Consider the following 22,671-nt stretch of genomic DNA (forward strand, 5'->3'; position numbering starts at 1 on the left):
AAATTCGTCGACTAACGACTTGGTGACATATGTTTCAGAACGTGCTGTGTATTATCTACATCACGTACTGCGAGCTAAAATTCAAATTAGGGATTTTTATGATTTTTAAGTTAATCGTATAATAATTGAACACAATTTCCGCGTTCAGCGATATACATTTTACATATGTTTTAATCCCATTTGTGCAGATCGTAACGGCTGCAACTCCAGGAGAAATAAATTACACGTTCTCGACTCGAAAATTCACCGATCGATGCTCGATTTAAAATGGCAAATAGAAATGAAATATTTTCTTCTTTTTTTATATAGTTTATATTAATTACAGTAGACCACGTGCTTTATTTGTATTAAACAGCCATCTGCAAATAACTCTTGAAAATCCACAAGAATCGATATCGATATAAACAATGGGAAACAAAGCATAAAACTCCAGTTTTTACTTGTATACAATAATAACAGTAGAGGCAACAACAGCTCTTACTACAACCAGGGAAGTGTGATGTCTCATCACACTTCCCTGCTACAACAAACCACCATATAAATCTCAACTACATGTTATTGTATATCAGTCTTGCAGAATACGTCGTCTTTGTTTAGCACTTTTGGCTTCAGAAATCACTATAGGACTTTATCTTATTTGTATCGTCAATATCTATAGAAATCGATCTGCAAGCCTGGTGAAACTGACACCGGAGCGCACCCAGTGTCTTCTATTGCCAATTCAATTCAATTCAATGCAATGCAATATTTATTATACCGCGTTGCAGAACAATAAAATCAGAAGAAAGTTGATGAATGAAAAAAGGCTGGAGTAGCAGCTGTAGATTTGGAGAAACAGTAGATCCTATTAGTTTTCAATTTCATTAGTAAACCTCCTAGTTTTCAAACCAGCTTCGCATTGGTAACATTTTCCATAACATGTTACTTTTATGATTATCACATAGCTACGTCACGCAGTACTAGTGTCGGTACACGTCACGTGCTACTAGTGTCAATGCACGTCACGTGGTACAAGTGTCAATGCACGTCACTAAATGCAGTCGTAGTAATATTCATTACAACGAGAATAAAAGCAATGATTGCGACGGCATTGCTCAGATTGTTAGCACGATGCGCGTGATGACTAGAACCAGACTTTAATTTCTTATTCTCTCCGCTCTCAGCATCATCATCATCATCATCATCATTTTCATCTTTCCGAGATTCAGCATCAGTTACACACAGCAATAGAATAGTTGCAGTAACCTCTAAACCGATTGAAACACTCAACATAATTAGTAACAGTGAATAATACTCGACGCGTTCTCTTCCGCTGCTGATAACTGACCGTAACTGCCCGATGTTTGACGTCAATAACGTCAGAACTGATACGTTGTGTAAGTTCGTCTTTTTCGTGGCGTAATTCTTACGTGAAATGGCGTTACGTCGTTTATTCGTATCGCCTCTCGTTGTGACGTCACCTTTACCAGGGTCAGTCGATTCACCTGGCAGTAATGGCGGACTTCCGTTATCTCTTCGACCGTCGAACTGAAACAAAATGTCTCATTGTATAGTAAATACCCAGAGCTGGCAACTGCTCCTGATTTTCAGTGTTTGTTACTATCTTATAATGAGATAAACTGACTTGATTAGTTTGATGTACAGATATATGAGAGATGTTACTGAAGGTCTTTTTCTGATAAACTCGAACACTTTCTTTCATATTTCAAAGAAATGTTACTGAAATTCAATTTGTTGCTGATAGCACTTTTCAGAGGTTACATAGCCCCGAATACCCATACCCTAGTTTTATACGGGGTCTCAACTCAATTGAAAATGAATGAATTCAGTTATAGTCCCCAGGTTAAAGTTGATGTACTCAGTCGATAAAACAATATCCGCAAATTTTTACATTCATTGTAACTTATCATTATAGAAATTAGTGTCTGGAAATATGACTTGAAAATCTGAATCCAAGTTTTAATTTAAATTACCGATAAAATTTTATATGTTTCGTGATAATCAAACGTACCATTGCGTTCATCCTGTTTGTCCTGTCAAATAAATATAATAAAACCGCTGTTTGATATAGAAATCTTCCGTTCCAACATGTTACCGAATTCATCAACCTATTTGATAATTCTGGAAATTGTGTGTATAAATGTTCGGGTAAAATGTCGGGTTTTTGCTTGTAACAGGTTGTTTTGTATTAGCGAACAGAAATCCCACGTGTTTAGAGATACTAATTCGATTTAGACAACTGTGGGTATTTTTGCGAATGAATTCACTCTTCACTTCATCCGACTATATTAAAATGAAATACATATTCCGTGCAACGTTTCTGTAAAATCCTATTAGCCATCATCAGGTGTACTCATTTGTTAACCATGGAATGCGTTCGTCCTTTCATTCTGATTTGGGTTTAGCGGTCGGGGTTTTATTTGTGGGGTTCGGAATCTTTATTGTGGTCGTGGTTTATTTGTGGGATTGGGGATTATTTCGTGTGGTAGGGATAGGCTAATGGGAGTAGTGGTTTGGTGGCCAGGACCAACGTTGTTTTCTCTAGCTCCCAATTCACCATAATACTGGAGCTGAGAACACCGACCAAAGGTTGAATATTATACTAATTGGATGACTGTGGTCCGAAACCACGTAAATAACTTGCGCATTTACATCGTGAATGAGATCATTTTCAATCACACCCACCACAGAGATACACACTACGTGTATTCACGAAATCAGAACTTTATCATTTTACAGTTGGCCGAATATGAACGAATATATAAACTCGAGTCTTAAAACTGCTGTGAATTTCCATGTGAAACTTCTACGGTTTTAGAGGTATTTTTTGTAAACTCTGAGAATGACTCGTGTGAGTAGTAATTTAAACACAGCATCATGTGAAATAATGATATGATTATAGAGTGTTCTGTAGCAGGAGTTTGAAGGAAGCATTTTGAAATTATGGTTCTGTGCTGTAACACATAATTTGGAAGCAGTTACTACACAGATCGTCGAGTCAAACAGTTCAAGCTGCGAAAACGGTTCTACAAGATCTATTTCCTTCTTTAATGATTGTAATATTATCAGTGTTAACTGCTGCATTACGCAATAAGAGATCTGAGCTGAGAGCGAAGAGAACAGATCGTCATCAATCTTCAGCCAGTAAAACTCTTCTTGTTGTAGTTATTGTGTATATTTTACTAGTTTTCCCACAAGCTGCAGCTAAATGTATGTATCACATGATATTCGCCATTCAACCAGTGCTTTATAGAAATCATGGTATAATATTCAATCACAGTTCAACAAATCCTCATTTACAATTTTTTCTCAGCACTTTATGGTTCCAGTTAGAAAGATTCCTACAAACATTCCGAGAATTTGTGTTTTGCATTAATTTTTCAATATACATCGGAACATTGAAAGTTTTCAGAAATAGATTTATTAAATTATTTACTGATTGTTTTTGTTGTAAAACGAAATAAAAAAGAAACAGAATCTGAGTAGATATTCCCCTTAGGGCCCTGATATCGTCTGAATATTGATTTGTCAAACCTATGGACTCCGGTTGCTAATGACAGCGGGCTAAATATTCCTCATGAGGATCTATCTTATGTTTTAATTTTGTGATCCCACGAAGTCTCTGAAGCTACAAGAAAAATTAACGATTTATACCAAAATTCGAAGATACGGAGTTTTCAAAGGATCGGGATAAAGTTAGTTATGAGAGTTTGAAAATACTCGAGTGCAACAATATAAGATACTGGTAAGATAGATTTATCACCACGGATTTCTGTGCTTATCAAGATAAGTTTTCCCCAGAGGGTGCAATTGAGCCGTATAATATGATCTATACAAGAACAATTTATCTATCTTTTTTATTTACACATTCTTCAAAATCAAACGCACAGTCGCCGTTAAATACCTGTTCGAAGTGTTGGATAACTTGACTCCGTTTGATTCAGCGATCAATTGCGTAATCTATATGATCGCTAGTAAACATTTCAGGAAAACTGCAACCCACATTTTATGTTCAAAATCATCCTCGTAATTGTTTTCTCGGAGTCCTCATAATTCCGGTAGATGTTATTGATGTCGTCAAGCAAAGAAACGCACAACGATAAACAATAATTGATATTTGATTAGCGATAAATAAGCGGTAAGCGATAAAACGTCCTGGAGACAATGAAAGAAAAATCCCGAATTTTCAAATAAAATCAATTTCTTCTTTCATCCTCGATTTTTCATTCAAAAATATTCAGATTTCGTAAGCACGAAATTTATACGATTATACAATTTATTGTTTTGGCTGACTATGATTATTATGTAACAACTATCGAGGTTTGTTACAATCTCTGTATTTGTATTTGATCGATATTTTCACTTTGTTTCTATCTTCATCCAATCAAGAGACATGAACGAAATAAAGGGATTCAATTGGAAAAGAATTGGGACAATAATCCAACAACAGGACCCCAGCTGGTACCAAAAAACATGGCACCTGAAAACTGTGAAACTGCTTATTATCATCTATCATATCAATATTTCTGGCACTGGGTCTTTTTTCTCACAGGAAATGTTAAAATGATGGACTTAAATCACCTAGGAATAAAACCCCGTCCACCCGCCCGGTGTTTCATTGTGAAATTCTCGTGTACAGAACATACATTCAGTAGGGCCACTACCTTCCTCACATAACAATAACGTGACCTATTGTCGTACAGGCCACAAACTGGTTTGTACCAGAACAATCAAAATCCGACGTATTTGGTCAATCTATAGATCGCGTATGAGTGGTCTGTGTAAGGTTTGTTTGCCGTCTCGATCTGATCATGATCTCACAGACTGTGGTCACATAAAATGATAAAACCACATTACAGGAGGTGCCACGACCACAATTCGGGTTTAAACACATTTTGTTTGTGAGAATTACAACTATTTTACCGTCAAACCATTTCGATCAACTGGAATTTAGTTGTTAAAATGGATTTACATAACAGTTTAAGTAATATCACAGGAATCTTTTTTGTGTTTCCATGCCATAAATCATTAAAGGAGTGAGAACTAGAGTATATCAGTACAGGTATATTCGATATTGGTCACGTAGATTTGTTTCCACATCTCAAATGTCATCACAGAGACACGACTTCATTCATAAAATAAGAATTCTGGGTCGCGAATAGCAATGTGTATAAATTCTAATCTAAAAACTGCTGTGAATTTCAACAAGAAGCTTTGGTTTATTTTAGATTGATTTTTAGTAACTCTCAAAGCGACTCATGTAACGGGTAATTTCAACAGAGCATGTGAAATGTTGCGATGATTATATAGTGTTCTCAGAAACACATAATGAGAGGGCAGCAGTCACTACACAGATTGTCGTATCAAACAGTTCTGTTCTTGTCATGGATAATTTTACCGCTATCGTCACTACAACTCGTAGAATATACCGCACTGCTGTGAAGACACCGGATTATATCATAGCTTTCAGCAGGTTCACCGACTTCGTTTATGGAAACAACCGAACATTCAAATATGTTTTCTTGTTTCCGCCGGGAAGTGTGTTTAATTTTCTGACAATAATTTTACTGATAAAGTGTCGCAGATATCAGTCAGTTCGTTACACGTTCCCTTATCTCATAACTCTCGCGTTTTCAGATCAACTTGTCGTCTTGTTTGGATTGGAAAAATTCTCATGGTATCTAAAAGATCTATTTACGTGGTATCTAGGATTTTATAAAGGATGTGATGTAACGTATCTGACATTCGCTAAACACAGTAAACTATGTCCATCACTTTACTATTTCTATTACTATTTCCGCTATCTGCCCAGACGATTGTTTCCTTCGTGTGCTTTTTCAAACCTATTTTATGATCAGGCAATATCTGTATCAAACTACACAGTTATAGTGATTGCTATCGAGAGATTTGTTTCTATTCGTTTTCCTTTCTTTCACATGAAACATTTCACCGTCACTCGGCGTAAACTTGCAGTAGTTTTTGTCATCGTCTGGGCGTATTTCATGAACTTGGATTCAGCAATCATGCGCAATCGTATTTATCTCAACAAAAATCGCAGATATAATGAAATATATGACAGTTTTATGTGTCAACAGTCGATCTACTACACGCATCGTTCCCAGCAACAAGTAACAAAAGCTGCGAAAACATTTTTACAAGATATATTTCCTTCTGTAATGATTGTAATATTATCAGTGTTAACTGCTGCATTACGCAATAAGAGATCTGAGCTGAGAGCGAAGAGAACAGATCGTCATCAATCTTCAGCCAGTAAAACTCTTCTCGTTGTAGTTATTGTGTATATTTTACTAGTTTTCCCGCACGCTGCAGCTAAATGCATTTACAACTTATTCTCCTTGATTGGACCAGTGCTTTATAGAAATCATGGAATGAAACTCAATTCCAGTTCCATAAATCCTCATTTGCAATTCTTTCTTGTACATTTATGGGCTGGGTTAGAGAGATTTCTGCGAGTATTTCGAGAATTTGTTTTCTGCGTTAATTTCTTCATATACATCGGAACATTGAAAGTTTTCAGGAATGAATTCATCAAATTATTTACTGATTGTTTTTGTTGTAAAATGAAATCAAAACGACACAAAATATAACGAGTAAATGTTCCATTACGAACCCGGATCTGGACTTAGTTTTGTTACGTCCTATAATATACGAGTTTTATTTCGTTAATGTTAATTTGTTAAACCTCTGCTCCACGGTAAGTTATGAGTTATGATTGACTCTGAGTTAAGTCATCGACAATGAACTGATTTCACTTTCTCGTTCGGACGGAAATTTATTGATGATAATTAATAGATATATAATTTATTAAGTATAGTTTCTATCAATTTCCAATAAAGCCATTTTCTGTTGCATCGATTCAGACTCTTCCGATCTTCAGTTTTTCCATTTCACGCATCATTTGGCAAACTGCGCACGAGTGACACCAATATAAGCAACGCATATCCAGGGGCCAGCTGTTGCACAGTCGTGACTTAAGTCCAAAAGTGGTCTTAATTCTTAAGACAGGTCTTAAGTTGTTAGATTGGCAATAGGACTAAGTTGGTCTTAGACTGGTCTTAAGTCTAAGCCATGACTATGCAACCGGCCCCTGGAGGATAGAACCTTTAATGTTGTATTTTGTTGTATTTTAACGCGGAGTTAAATCCTATGTCACAAACGTAGAACTGGATCCTGGATTGTACTCAGATTCTCGACGACTTATCGCTTGATAATGACAAACACATCCTGGTAAAACTAACAGAACACTTATAAACACCAATACAGCGCAGTAATAGAACGATACAGCATAGTCGACAGTGCGGTCGTATATCCAACCTGAAATAGAAATTAACATATATAACTGAGATATACTTTAGTAAGTTGTTGAATTACGAAAATTTCACTCTCAAGCCCATCGCACACGATACAAGGAAATATGTAAACAGGATGCAGACATGTTTTCGTGTTTCCGTGCGTCGTGTGCGTTGGGTTCAGGCAACACTGTTTTTACAAGTTGAAATATATATTACTGCATTCACAATTTCAAATGGAAAGTAGATATCTTAATCTGCTGTTATAAGTGCTTAATGGGATTCCATCCGAATTACCTGCCATAGGAGCACCGAATAAAAATCCGATTCCACCGAAAAACATACTATACGCGTATGACATGAATAGATAATCGCTTCCAAATAAATCCATTAAAACTAAAGCGTGTAAACATCCGAGGGCTGATAGTGAAAACCCAATAGCTGCGCAGATTGCCACGGCTGCCGTGTAGCCGTTTAAATTGGGTATTAGACACACCTCGACCCCGAGTAATGTGTTCAGAATAAGATACAAGGTGAATGTATCTATTCGGGGATGTTTGGTCGTCAATGAAACGATGACGCGCCCGATTAGATTAGCTATTGCTATTGCCGATAAAGTAAATCTCGCCTGTTCTCGCGATATTTCTAACAGAACTTCAGATCCGGATACGATGTGTACATATATTGTAGATATTGCCGCGTGGACGATCGAAGACTGTAAAACAAACATCACAAACGTTTTCCGTTTAAAAAGATCTAACTGATGAAGGTCACGAAATCGTTTCGATTTTTCGCCATTTTTGATCGGTTTGTCTTGATTTTCCTCGTGTTCTGGAAGTGGTTTATTTGACCAGTGACGGAACAGAAGTCCTAGAGCGCACTGTTGAGACGCGATACCACCGATAATCAAACAGCATCCGCGCCAACCGTACTGCTTCAAACAGTAGTTTATGATAAACGGAAAAATGAAATTTCCCCCTGAAGAACTCGCAGTTTTTATCGCTTGTACAACTGCAGCCTGTTGACGGAATCTAGGAACCCAAAGTACTGATATGGACAGTGACACCACATCCTGTAAAGTAAAGAATAACCAAATTATACATTTTCAGACGAACTATTTGGAGTAAAATAGGATTCTACTCGGCACAAACCTGCAATCACGCGTAGCGCTAAAGCGAGGTAGAAATTATACACAAATGACGTCACAGTTATTGCCGAGGCGTTGATTATTGAAGCGATGACGAAAACTTTCCGAAAACCGAATCTCTTCATCATCAAACCCGCAATTGGACCTGACAAAGATAAACAGTTTTTTAGAACGATTTGACACTGGATGAAAAGATAATGTGTTACACCTCGTGTTTGCCGTTATAATCTATTTTCCAACATGGAGATAGAGACTAATTGACGTACAAAGGATAATCTGAGGACCTTCGAGGGAGAGGGGTGGTCTGTCATGCTGTATAACATTCACTGTACCGAGTCACGTGGATTCGACAGACCTGCTTTCTGCTGACATTGTGGCCGTGGTCCCGTGTTATGTGAGGTTTTACAATCGAATAGTCTTGGGCGACTAAGATCCCGTATAATAGCCAGAATTTTGAAAGCGGCGTCCTTGAATTATGGGAAGGAGACTTTTGACATGTTCTGTATCTTCGAAAAGCAAGCACCGCAGTTGGTATCCCCTTGAAAATCTCTTTAAAACTATTCCCGAAGCATCTCGTGAATTTACTCACACTCAAACTTGGGTCATCGTAGTCGCGCCGTATTGTGTTTCTGTTACTAATACCAGGGAAGCACTTCCCTGCTAATACTAATACTGTTAGGACATTCTTTTTGAAATGCTACCAGAACATGTCACAATTTGAATCAAGAAAATTGAAGGGCACTTTCTAAAAAGGGGCGTTCGTTCGAACAGATAAACCCTCTTGGCTACAGGCCTGGATCTGAGTAATATCATGACCTACGCATTGCGTTTGCCGAGCAACATGGCGACTATAGTGTGAGGTGGAAAATGGCCGCTATTTCGAAACTTACCTCCGCAAAACCCAATTCCTAACACGACTGTACCGAGCCATGCTGTATCACCGCTACCATGCAAGAAATAATCCATCCATTCCGCTACCAGAATACCATCGCCATAATTACCGCCGATTATACACGTAGAAATCGAACCAGCAATGATGCGAACCACCATTTCAAGCCTATTCGAATCAACATGATTTTTGCCCGAGTCGCTATCAGCCATTCTGTAATCGGGAAATCCAGGTTTCTACAGCTATCTACGATTACTAGATCATGCTAATAATCAATCAATGTATAAAGTAGTCAAGACACGGTATAGGCCTATACTTGACTTGATGCCACTGAGTCGTCCTAATGACATTAAGGGGGCCTACTGCCGAATCACCGATAGTTCGATTCAGATTGATTGTAAAATTAGGTTGACCTGTATATTATGTAATGTTTGAATGATTTATTTGCTTCAACTTATTGAAATCTACGACGACAGATATGCTATAAGGAAGCAAATACCCACTCGACACAACGGATGTTTGTGCCACCAATCGTTTCGACTTCTCGCTATTTTGAGCACTATCTTATGGTTTTCCTCGTGTTCTGGAAGGGGTTTATTTGACCAACCGTACTGTTTCAAACAGTAGTTTATGATGAACGAAAAAATATATATAACCGTCAATAGAGTGTGTCGTTCGGAATCATCTTTTGAAGTTAGCAAATTCTCAAAATGTACGTATGATGTAAAAAAATATCTACAGTGAGAAGTTTGGATGATTATATAGTAGTTCATATCGGAGCGAGTATCATGATCTATAATTTGTATCTCTACCAGTTTGCAGAGAGAAACGATCAGCCGCCGCGCTTACCGAATCATAACTGATCGAGAACAATCGTTTGTGTCGTTGTCGAGGTATGAAGACTTAAGTTCTGTTCGTGTCATGGATAATTTCACCACTATCACCACTACAACTCGTAGAATATACTGGACTGCTGTGAAGACACCGGATTATATCATAGCTTTCAGAAGATTTACCAACTTCATTTATAAATATAACAGAACATTCAAATACGTTTTCTTGCTTCCGCCGGGAAGTGTGTTTAACTTTCTGACCATAATTTTACTGATAAAGTGTCGCAGATATCAGTCAGTTCGTTACACGTTCCCTTATCTCATAACTCTGGCGTTTTCAGATCAACTTGTCGTCTTGTTTCAGTTACGGGATTTTCCTGTCTATTTGAAAAAGTTTGTAACTTCTCGTCTGGGATTTTTTAGAGAATGTCGCACTTCTTTTCTGACATTCGCTAAACACAGTAAACTATGTCCATCACTTTACTATTTCTATTACTATTTCCACTATCTGCCCAGACGATTGTTTCCTTCGTGTATATTTCGGAACCTATTTTATAACCAGGCAATATCTGTATCAAACTACATAGTTATAGTGATTGCTATCGAGAGATTTGTTTCTATTCGTTTTCCTTTCTTTCACATGAAACATTTCACCGTCACTCGGCGTAAAATTGCAGTAGTTTTTGTCATCGTCTGGGCGTATTTTATGAACTTGGATTCTGCAATTATGAACAGTCGTGTTTATCTCCGCAAAAATCGCAGATACAATGAAACATATGACGGATTCTCTTGCCAAGTTTCAATCTACTACACAAGTATGTCCCAGATCAACCAGATACAAGCTGTAAAAACATTTTTACTAGATCTATTTCCTTCTTTAATAATTGTAATATTATCAGTGTTAACTGCTGCATTACGCAATAAGAGATCTGAGATGAGAGCGAAGAGAACAGATCGTCATCAATCTTCAGCCAGTAAAACTCTTCTTGTTGTAGTTATTGTGTATATTTTACTAGTTTTCCCACAAGCTGCAGTTAAATGCATCTACCACACAATTATGTACTTTGAATCGGTAATTTATAGAAATCATGGAATCAGCATCGGTTCCATTTCATTTCCACATTTTACATTTTTTCTCAGTACTTTATGGTTCGAGTTGGAAAAATTCCTACTAACATTTCGACAATTTGTGTTTTGCATTAATTTTTTTATATACATCGGAACATTGAAAGTTTTCAGAAATCAATTCATTAAATTATTTACTGATTGTTTTTGTTGTAAAATAAAATCTAATCAGAAGGCTGTATGAATTCTAATTCCCAGAAAAATGGTCCCAAGACTAACAAAAACTGAAATATATTTCAACAATATAAAATCTTTTATTTAACAAAACTATTGCATAAATTATCACCAATTATCATAAATCATCATAAATTATATACGGCCATTTGTTCTATTCGTTTTTGTTGTCGGAATGAATTTAGATTTGTAGAAAACCAGGAGAAATTCCAGGTTGTAGAGAATGTTTACCGCGTAATTCAGGACATAGTTCAATAAGGAATATCTCGAGAAGAACCTGAATAACGAAAATATGTGTGTGAAAACTAACGTAAAAGGTCGTTTTTACGATCGAAGTTTAAATGCTGAAAATTCACTGATATTTACGTAGAAAAACTGTTTATTTAGTCGTTCATCTTGAAGACATTCAAACATCTTTATAATTCCAAACTGAGCTGTCTTTTCACCGACTAAACTTTTAATAAATTCTGTAAAATGAGAAATAAAAATTCAGAGAAGATTCAAGGGTCAGACACGATGTAAAATTCCACACTGAGAGAATAGAAAGTCTGAAATGTGTCATTGAGTAAAAAGTTTATCCAAGGTTACCGATTTATCCTCATACATGTAGTATTCCTGAAGATGAAAATTAGGATATAGTCGAAACGTCGAATAAAACTACTAGCTCATTGACATGTCACATTTCACACTCTTTTTATCCTTAGTGTGGGATTCTATATTATCATCTTTAAAACAATGGTTAAATAGTTTCTTCAATGGTAAATGACCGATAACAGCAAAGTTCTGGAGTTGTTATATTACCTGTTATACTCAGAATCAATTTCTCTTTTGCTAAAAGTCTTGTTTGTAGTTTTTCGGTATCGTTTCGAACTGGAGCAGAATCGGCGAGTTTTCCCTCGGGCCAAAACGAATCACGAAAATTCTGCATGTAATAAATCAACATCGGTTCCGAAAATATCCACGTGACTGTCTCATGTAGCTGTCTGTAATTAGATCATCATTAAACTGTAACAAAACACTGAAGAAACATCACTCATATTACACTGAGCGCACGTATTGAAAATGTAGGGCCCACAGACTTCAGTCCTTAAGTGGTCTTAAATCTTAAAACTGATCTTAAGTTGTAAGATTGTTTTTAAGAACCAGAATTAGCTTAGACTGGTCTTAAGATGTTAGATTGGCTATAGAAACCGAAATGAGCTCAGTCTGGTGTAAACAATCCTTCTCTGTGTAAATGAGTCCTCGGGATGGTTGACTATAATGATTTGTAACCATCTATAAACTCGAAAGATTAAGAAGAAACGTGAAATACAAATGATTTCTTCAAACCCCTGAATGTGAAACATGTGATATTTACTTGTTGATTGTTCGGCCAAAAGTCACTTGAACGAAAGCCATTAAAGTTCTGCGTAACAACTTAAAAACTCCTTTCAATTCAAATATTTCACCGATCAATGAATAAAGAGGTTCCGCAATCGAATCTTTCAGCACATCCTCTTTATTACTAGAAAATAGAAAAATAATATCAGCACCAATCGTAGCCTCTCATTTATAAATACAACAGCAAATAATAACGTCTAAAATCTTACCCTTCTTCATCGTACATGATTAACTCCTCTTCACTGTCGCTAGCACCAAGACTGTAAACATAATCATATCATATCACATTAAACTGAGCTGTCTGAATTGGGAGAAAGAAAGAGAGTTGAGGATATGTTATTTCATATTGTGGCTCCAGTAACGTCCTCCAAACCACCAGCATTATTACCCTGGGCTTGGTTTCATAGAGGTGGAAGAAAGATAGTCCCTTGGAACATTTTGAAATTTGTCAGTTATAACCATGGTTTCTCATTGTTATTATGGTGGTTGTCACCCAAATTGAGGATTTACCCCTAGGGATAACTTTCATACTCAGTCTATTAAACCGGGCCCAGAATAAAAGCTGCTGAAATCGACAGATTTGGGAGGATAAACATACTTTTTTAAAATACTCGTGATAGAGAATTTTTTCTTGTCGCTGTTGATTCGAGATTGTTTTAAATGTTCAGGACTCGGACTCAGGAATGTATACAATGATTCACTTTGCGCCATTCTATCATCTTTCATTACAACCTACAAATATATATATATATATATATAAACAATACCATACCGCTGCCCTTGCAGCCCACTGCCCATAGGGCCTCCTACCTGCATAGTCGACTGTCTGTACTACAGCCTGTTACCCATACAGCCCGCTGCTCGTACAGCCCACTGCCTAGCCCCGCTTTCAAAAGTATAACCAGCTACCTGTACAGCTCACTGCCCCTACAGCCCTCTGGCCCCACAGATGTCTAGCCCCACAGCCGTCTGGCCCCACAGCTGTCTGGCCCCACAGCTGTCTGGCCCTGTGCTGCCCACTATTGCCCGTACAACCCGCTAACAGTATAACCAGCTGCCCCTACAGCCCTCTGGCCCGACAGTGGTCTGGTCCCACAGCTGTCTGGCCCTGTACTGCCCACTATTGCCCGTACAACCCGCTAACAGTATAACCAGCTACCTGTACAGCTCACTGCCCCTACAGCCCTCTGGCCCGACAGTCGTCTGGCCCCACAGCTGTCTGGTCCCACAGCTGTCTGGTCCCACAGCTGTCTGGCCCCACAGCTGTCTGGCCCTGTACTGCCCGCTATCGCCTGTACAACCTGGTTTACTCTGCCATTGAATGTATAAGGATTATGAATGTTACTCACCTCGAGATAAGCTCCTAAAGCTACTTTACATTTTTCGAGAAATTTTTCATCGATCGAACGGAATTTTCTCAACGAGGGCAACGGTTTCTTACGTAACCACGAACAAATCTATAAAACAAAATGAATCAACTGTATCACCAGGGAAACACAATGAATCAACTGTATCACCAGGGAAACACAATGAATTAACTGTATCACCAGGGAAACACAATGAATCAACTGTATCACCAGGGTTTCCAGTGGTAAGGCCAGGGTAAAAAGAAGTACTAAGAAGGACTTTTTCCGCTATTTTAACGCCAAAAGGAGGGACTTTTTTGCTCGGAAAGAAGTAATTTCCATTATAATGAAGGCCCATAAGGGAGCATTTTCACAATGCCTTTGCCGGAATACTCGTCATGTGGACCAGTTATACATGTCAGGGTAATTCCATAACACTTTCCTGTATATTCAATATTACTGATAACTGAATTACCAGTCCTGAGTAAGAAAATACTTCAACAGTCGAATTCACGATAAAATTGCGCGCAGAAAATACATAAAAATCAAATTTCAATCAAATCGAGTTTTTCATAAAAAGGAAGGACTAAGAGTCAAAAAGAAGGACAAAGATGATGTTTGTCCAAACTTTTTCCAAAAGAAGGACTTGGAAACCACTTTCATATAGGATAAATTTAGAACAGAGTTTACCTGTACTAGACTATTGTGTAAACGGTAGAATTGTTGTAAAGTACGCGATATAACCCAACCATGAATTCCACATTCTCTATCGACCTGTTCGGTATCTCGGTGATAAATAACAATAGTGAAATACGGTAGATCTCGACCGGTTTCATCATCGTGGATTACCTATTGAATATATATACACATACGTATTAAATCCACATGGATTATCTACACGGATTATCCACATGGATTATCTACACGGATTATCCACATGGATTATCTACACAGATTATCCACATGGATTATATAGTTAAACTCGCTTAAGTCGTCTGTAGTTTTTAAACTCAGAAATTTGTATTTCCAATTCAATATTCTAAGTGTTAGTCATGAACACAATGATAACATAACATAACATAATAAGTATCATACCGATGCACTGTCCATTCTAGTCCTCCACATACCGACATTCTCACACCAAACTGACGTTCGTTCAATATGAAACTGTAATTGTTGTTTTTCTTGTTTCAATAATTCCAGTTCGCGAGACACGTCCTCTTGTATTTTCATCGTCTGTTCAGAGAAATATATTCATTAATCGATAAAACCATAGAACTGTAAGAAGTGAATACAGTTCTTAGAAGAAACATGGAAGACCTTGGACTGTAGTTTGGCTGGTAGGAAAACTCTGATAGTTCTAACCTTACTTACTGGCGTAGGTTAACAACAGTTTACTTAAGCATGGTAAGCACTATCCCCAAGGGTCAGTCGTTCAATAAAATTACAACTTAAATCAACTTTTGAACAATGTGAGGGTTCAGTTCCTGTGGTCTAGGATTTAGTTTAACAGTTCTGTCAGTTGAATTGAACTAAAACTTCATTTCCGATAGTCAGGATTATAGGATTAAAGGATTACCACTGACCTTTGGATCAGCCTTCATAGTTCTGCGTAATCCTTCTAAAGCGTGAATCTTATTCTGTATTTTCTCGTCTAATATTTCCAGTTTTTTACTCGCGTAATTTGACTGTAATTCGCGGAATGACGTCTCCGTACACAACAATGTCTGATCGCCCCTCACAACTGATTTCTCTAGAACTGAATCGATCCACGGCACCTCCGATAATTCATCGTCTATATCCTCATCATCGCTATGGTTACGGATATACTGATAGTAGATATCACCGACAATGAATGATGGGTAATTGTGTTCCTCTAGTTGTTGGTAAATTATGTTTTGCGCGTCGTAAAATGCTTGAGGGCCCTGCAGAGAGTGAGAGAGAGAGAGAGAGAGAGAGAGAGAAAGAGAGGAAAAGAGTGAGAGATGGCAAGAGGGATAGAGGGAGAGAGAGAGAGGAAAAGAATGAGAGAAATGGAAGAGAGACGGGAGGGAGAGAGATAGAGTGAAAGGGAGAGAGGAAGAGAGAGATGGGATAGGGAGCAAGAGGGGGAGGTAGAGAGAAAGGGAGGGGGAGAGAGAGAAGGAGAGGTAGATTGTTATATCCAGACAGTAATGAATAAAGCAATGAAACTCTCCCCCCACCCCACCCCTAGGTTACCACTGACTTACTGAATCTCCAGTTAAAAAAGTTTCCATTCCTTTGATTAGAGTTCTATCTAGTTTGACAGCGGTGCTCGGACTAGCTATATACATCTGATAGATTTCACCAGCGACGTGATGTCGTAATGACTGAAATACAAACATCAGCATTCATCATGTTTCAACTGTGAGAATAAAATCTACTGAATTCTTAAATACCGATCGCAAACCTTATCTGTTTGTTTCAAATTTTCAACACCGAGCCAAAATCTGAAATACAATTCATCATCAGAAAATTAGATATAAGTTGCTATTTTCTAAAGACGCACATAAAAAATTTAAATAAAACTATGACTAACATGAACTGGTAAATGAAGGTGGGGAAATTGGTAAAATGGAAATATTTCAAAATCAGAACTGGATGATTTTTATCATGAAATGAGGTCACAAACAACTTACCCCAATAACGATTCATTGCGTTCCTTTTTCAAATATTGCATGAAATAACTTTGAGCTCGAGGAGTTTCCATGATTACTTTAAACGACAGTACCTTCAATGATATACAATACAATAGATTACTACCAGTAATCCCTTCCCCAACCATCACAGTAACATTTTCAATTTTATCAGTTATCTTTTCATCGTTTTCATTTACTCAAGTGAAAAATTCAACACCCATTTAGGCGCAGATCTGGGGGCTGGTGAGACTGATGTAACACCATACAACTTGTGTGTTAAACCAGGGAAGAATAATGAGTTGATTCACACTTCCCTGGTAAAACAAAGACACAATTATCCACCTGTCAGATCTAACACCCTGGACCCGGGATCCACAGTTGTGAGTTAGAGTTATAGTCAATTCATTTTCATGTTCTATTTCTAGAGTCAAATTTAACTCCTGATCTGTTCCCTGAATCCTCGAATACTTACCATTTTACCGGGTAGTGATTTAGGTTGAGTTTTATTCGATTCTGTTGATTCTACGTTAGTAAAGTAATCAGGTCCGCCCAACTGTTCGATTCTCTTCTCACAATGAGTCTTACTCACTGTCAATTCATTTATATAACGTTTTAAATTCCTCGCTTTCAATAAATCGCCTTTCTTCGTTCCGCTAGATTTAAATTCTTTTTCTGTAAATTACACACGCAAGAGAATAAGGTTTAACCGGTAGCAGCAGACGTTACTAATTGACACAACTGTCACCAGGTATCTCTCTTACCTGTATTCATTCCTTTAGCTTTTTTGATATTGTTTATCGCAGTTGCTTGCATGATCTCAGACATTATATTATACCTGTCAAATATAATCATAAAAACATTTCAAATATTTACATAAAACAAACAGGGGAAATTGCGGCGTAGAGGTTTAACCCTTTCAGTGCAAACCGCAGTGCGGTGTATAAATCAGTGATAGATTTTGCTAGTACACCGCACCGCACATCATTATTGATGTGATTAGTAATTACTAATTATCTCTCTTGAAAGATGGCAGAACATGTCAAACATAGTGAAATACTAGTAACTAACGATGCACCGCACCGCGGTGTAGATGCACTATAGTGGTATTCCCGTTATTCAACACACTAGGACGGAATTTTTTTAAATTTTCAAATTATCTTAGGGTATTAATTAGTCAGCGCTGAAAGGGTTAACTTTAACACTGCCAGCTTGTAATACTGGATATTCTTACCTCATCTGTTTTAACATTTCTAAATCGTGACATTGTTTAATCATCTTGACAAAATCCTCGTAACTCGCCGCGTATTGATAACGTTTCTTTGTATCATTCACTAATTTCTCTTTATAATTCAGATAATTATAAAGTTGTTGATTGATATAGTCCGGATCACAGATCACATCAACCATCGGTTTCAAAACTAAAAACAAACAAAAAAACATAATCATTCACAATTTGCAAGTTTGCGTAGCTTTCAAGCTCTAAAACCGAGGACCTTTTACACAATCCTGGACCCAGTTCCACAATCCTGGACCCAGTTCCACAATCCTGGAGCCAGTTCCACAGTTCTGGATCCATTTCAGTCCTGGACCCAGTCCCACAGTCCTGGAGCCAGTTCCACAGTTCTGGATCCATTTCAGTCCTGAACCCAGTCCCACATTCCTGGAGCCATTCCACGTTTCTGGACCCAGTTCCACAGTTCTGGAGCTATTCCACGTTTCTGGACTCAGTCCCACAGTCTTGGTGGAGCCATTCCACGTTTCTGGACCCAGTTCCACAGTTCTGGATCCAGTTTCTCGGTTAAAATTGACTGATCTCAACACAGAGTTAACTCAAACTCACAACTATCCTAGGTCCACAGTATAAGTAGGTGCCATTCATAGAGTACTATCTTCGAGGTCACCGGGAGGGGGTCAAAATAGACCACTTCAATGAATCCTGTGAACATTATTCTTGAAATGTAATAACTACATTTAGTTACCTTTCATAGCTATAATCTCTCTGAGTAAATGTCTCGATGTTGAACACGCGGCGTAATTAGACGGTAGAATATGAACTAATAAAACTTCAGTGAGTTTCCTGAGAAACTCGATCTCTCTCTGTTCATTCACTAACCACGGGTGAAGTAAGAACTTCGATTTAAAGCCACCTTTTGGTCTGCAGCAATTCAGTCATATGAAAATAAAATCATTTCAGGTATTTATTAATGAACATTGTTTTTTGGAAAACATCCTTGGAGTAAAGAGATAGTTTCAGCGTCTAGGCCGCAGTGAATCGGTGATGGTTTATGCTAGTACACCGCACTGCGGTGTATTGATGTAATTGGTAATTCGTTTTTATCTCTATTGAAAGATGGCAGCACGTGTCGTACATAGTGAAATATTAGTAACTAACGATACACTGCGCCGCGGTGTGGACACACTATAGTGGTATTCCCGTTATTTAACACACTAGGGTGGAATTTTTAAAAATTTTCTCCAGCACTATAGGGTATTAATAAGTCAGCACTGAAAGGGTTAAAGGGCAGAAAAGAATTCCAGGTCTCTGTAGAGACCGATCTCAACCTATCTAAGATTTCACGCTCATGCTCAATTTGTGATCCCCCTTGTGGTAAACATATGAGTTAAATAATGAATTCTAACCTGTCAACAGCGAATCTGATCTCTTGAAAATGAGTGCATAATTTCAACACGACGTCCTGAGAGATAAATTGAACCATATCAATTTGACACAAACGATCCGATAGATTACCGATTACTATCCATAAATCCTTCCTGAAAAACAGCAGCTCATTATAGACATTCTGATGATATATGGCAGCACATAGCAATCATTCCGTAAACACGGGCCAAGGGCAAATCCAGAGGCTGATTTTGACGGGAACACAAAGAAATGAAAGGGGCATACAGTTTTAGCCAAAATTCCAGTGCATTTTCATACAATTTCTACCGACTTAAGGGATATTAATAAACCTAATCTTGTGCTGTGGACTGATGTTCTATTAGTTTTGGGTGTTTTAGGTAGGATTGCGTCGGGAGCACTAACTCTCCTTGGATTCATCCATGCGGTCACTTACTTTATGTGATCGAGAATGAATTGATTTTTCCCGACGTCGCTGTACCACGACTGAACGAAATCTCTCAAAACTAAATCCATTATTTCTTGAATCGTAGCGTCGAGATTGTGAGATATAACCACATTGTGTTTGGCGGGATGAAAATTCTGACGGTTTTCCTTAAAAAAGATGAAACGGACAAAATTAAGCCAAGGAGATCAGAAGGGGCACATGTTATAGGTAGAGTTGAGTTAATGTTTGTGTCCACGGTTACTTTGCATTCATCAGATCTGATAAAACTATATCATCAGGGGTCGGTTGCATAGTCATGACACTTAGACATAGTCTAAGACCAGTCTAAGACCAACTTAGTTCTATAGCCAATCGAACAAGTTTAGACCAGCCTTAGATTTAAGACCACGTTTGGACTTAAGTCACGACTGTGCAACTGGCCCCAGGTGTCCTTCCAGCCAAAACATCGTGGTCATAAGTTTTAATAAGTCAATAAATTATCGATAGAATTTAAAAGATCAATAACTATTTTTGCCACCAAGAATTTTAATCAAAAATACACAACATTTCGAACTCTTACTATAAGAGATTATCACCTGACGATGATCTCTAGTGATAGTTTGAAACATTGTGTATTTCTATTTCAATTCTTGATAAATAAAATTCGTTTTTATCATGTAAATTCTGTATATAGTGAGTTTTATTATCAGAGTGTACAGGGGCTATATGAGAACGGTGCCGTATTTCTGAATAGCACAATCTCACAGTATTTGTGATCCTTTCGATAGCTATTCATAATTCTATTAATTTGCCATTCTATGATTTCAGAACACTATTCTACAATTCTATGAGTTGGCCTGTTTAATAAATGCAGTAAACCTAGTGTTGGCCTGTTCAACAAACGCAGAAACCCTAGTGTTGGCCTGGTGAATAATCGTAGAAACCTTAGTGTTGGCCTTTACAACAAACGCAGAAACCCTAGTGTTGGCCTACTGAATAAACGTAGTTACCCTAGTGTTGGCCTGGTGAATAAACGTAGTTACCCTAGTGTTGGCCTGGTGAATAAACGCAGAAACCATAGTGTTTGCCTGCTGAATAAACGTAGTTACCCTAGTATTGGCCTGGTGAAAAAACGCAGAAACCATAGTGTTGGCCTGGTAAATAAATGCATAAACCATAGTGTTGGCCTGGTAAATAAACGCAGTAACCCTACTGTTGGCCTGGTGAATAAACGCAGAAACCCTAGTGTTGGCCTGGTAAATAAATGCATAAACCATAGTGTTGGCCTGGTGAATAAACGCAGAAACCCTAGTGTTGGCCTGCTGAATAAACGCAGTAACCCTAGTGTTGGCCTGGTGAATAAACGCAGTAACCCTAGTGTTGGCCTGGTGAATAAACCTTATGTTGGCCTGGTGAATACACGTAGTGTTGGCCTGGTGCATAAACTCAAGAAACCCTAGTGTTGGCCTAATGAATAAACCTAGTGTTGGCCTGGTGAATAAACGCAAGAAACCCTTGTGTTGGCCTAATGAATAAACCTAGTGTTGGCCTGTTGAATAAACGCAGAAACCCATAGTGTTGGCCTACGCCAATTATAGTTTGATAAAGTAAATGGAAATATAAAATGACCACTGTAGCGTATAACAACTGCACCTTTGTTATATCCTGTGATGTGAATCGTGAATTCATTTTCAATTTTCTATATTTGAGTAAGTTCTTGAAATGAGATTGAAATGTCAGCCTTTTTGCTATCATTGGGATAAATGAGCCTTTTCTATCCCTTTTTTATATATTTCACAATGTTCTTATCGAAGGTGAATGAATACTAACCATCATTTTAACGAGTAACTCTTGCGATCGAAGTTTCCTATCACGTATTTTTGGTTTATGTTGCGAACTCTTAGTAACCATGGAAATACTGAGCACGATTCCCAATAAACCGACGATTAAACAGAATAAATAGTTTATTACGAGGGACGTTGACTGATAGAGAATGAACCCTACGACGGGTAGGGTTAATAACAAACACCAGTTCAATACCGAATTCATCACCTGAAAATAAAAACAATCAACGTGTTAAAAACCGATCAGTTCCGGCGTATGAAAACCCAATACTCTCCTCATCGTTGCCAAGAGTCTCGGGACAAACTGCAACTACCGATACAGATACAGAAACCAGTTAGCCTATTCAAAAATGGCCGCATCACAGTCGTGCCTGACGACCCCAATAACCTAAGTAGGCTACTGTATATATTGTTCTATTTATAAAGACTGTGATATTTTCATTTATTCTGAATATTTAGCATCAAGTGAGCATGTAGCTGCGCCCTGCAGCTGAACTGTGACTGAGAGACTGAAAGAGAGTAATTCATTCATAGGTAGCCTAAATGTACCAGGGCCAAAATAGGGATTATTGAACTAAGACCGGTATTACATATACAGATGAAATAATGGATTGTTAATGGAGAAATGGAAATGAAACATTGTTTTGTCACTTGTTACCACTCAAGCAACTTATTCATCATTGAAATTCAATTTGAATTGAATTGATTCACCCAATTTTAAACATGCCCGGCTGAGTCCGTTACTTACTTCTGTATCTACTTGACTTGAGCATAGAAGAATTGCACACACTGTGAATATTTAACTGCACATTATGGAATCTGTGTGTATAATGAAGTAGGGGACAGAGGGGGGTGAGTGAGTGAGTGATTGACCCGCCCGCCGTGCTCACTGACACAA

The 22,671-nt window shown here is 37.9% G+C and overlaps 4 protein-coding genes across 4 annotated transcripts; all 4 read right to left on the reverse strand.

Moving 5' to 3' along the window:
* Positions 1–1,017: 1,017 nt before the first annotated feature.
* Positions 1,018–2,071, reverse strand: LOC141906363 (uncharacterized). Its single transcript, XM_074795612.1, has 2 exons — positions 2,012–2,071; positions 1,018–1,527 (listed from the first exon to the last, which is right to left on the reverse strand). The coding sequence occupies exons 1-2, from the start codon at positions 2,021–2,023 to the stop codon at positions 1,018–1,020; spliced, it is 522 nt and encodes a 173-aa protein (XP_074651713.1). The 5' UTR covers positions 2,024–2,071.
* A 4,707-nt stretch (positions 2,072–6,778) lies between these two features.
* On the reverse strand, positions 6,779–8,339 carry LOC141905747 (monocarboxylate transporter 14-like). Its single transcript, XM_074794749.1, has 2 exons — positions 7,608–8,339; positions 6,779–7,335 (listed from the first exon to the last, which is right to left on the reverse strand). Exons 1-2 carry the CDS (start codon positions 8,038–8,040, stop codon positions 7,166–7,168), a joined length of 603 nt encoding a protein of 200 aa, XP_074650850.1. The 5' UTR covers positions 8,041–8,339; the 3' UTR covers positions 6,779–7,165.
* Positions 8,254–9,720, reverse strand: LOC141905748 (monocarboxylate transporter 9-like). The gene is made up of 3 exons (XM_074794750.1): positions 9,348–9,720; positions 8,462–8,602; positions 8,254–8,382 (listed from the first exon to the last, which is right to left on the reverse strand). The coding sequence occupies exons 1-3, from the start codon at positions 9,556–9,558 to the stop codon at positions 8,342–8,344; spliced, it is 393 nt and encodes a 130-aa protein (XP_074650851.1). The 5' UTR covers positions 9,559–9,720; the 3' UTR covers positions 8,254–8,341.
* A 1,861-nt stretch (positions 9,721–11,581) lies between these two features.
* Positions 11,582–22,664, reverse strand: LOC141905102 (sorting nexin-25-like). The gene is made up of 21 exons (XM_074793862.1): positions 22,522–22,664; positions 21,760–21,981; positions 19,939–20,096; positions 19,505–19,636; positions 18,844–19,019; positions 18,096–18,282; positions 17,626–17,699; positions 17,337–17,536; positions 16,865–16,956; positions 16,636–16,675; positions 16,436–16,555; positions 15,791–16,129; positions 15,300–15,440; positions 14,895–15,053; positions 14,208–14,315; positions 13,457–13,590; positions 13,068–13,118; positions 12,836–12,982; positions 12,280–12,461; positions 11,845–11,945; positions 11,582–11,755 (listed from the first exon to the last, which is right to left on the reverse strand). The coding sequence occupies exons 2-21, from the start codon at positions 21,976–21,978 to the stop codon at positions 11,660–11,662; spliced, it is 2,856 nt and encodes a 951-aa protein (XP_074649963.1). The 5' UTR covers positions 21,979–21,981; positions 22,522–22,664; the 3' UTR covers positions 11,582–11,659.
* Positions 22,665–22,671: the final 7 nt, after the last annotated feature.

This window comes from Tubulanus polymorphus, chromosome 5, assembly GCF_964204645.1.
Source record: "Tubulanus polymorphus chromosome 5, tnTubPoly1.2, whole genome shotgun sequence".
Lineage (NCBI taxonomy): Eukaryota > Metazoa > Nemertea > Palaeonemertea > Tubulaniformes > Tubulanidae > Tubulanus > Tubulanus polymorphus.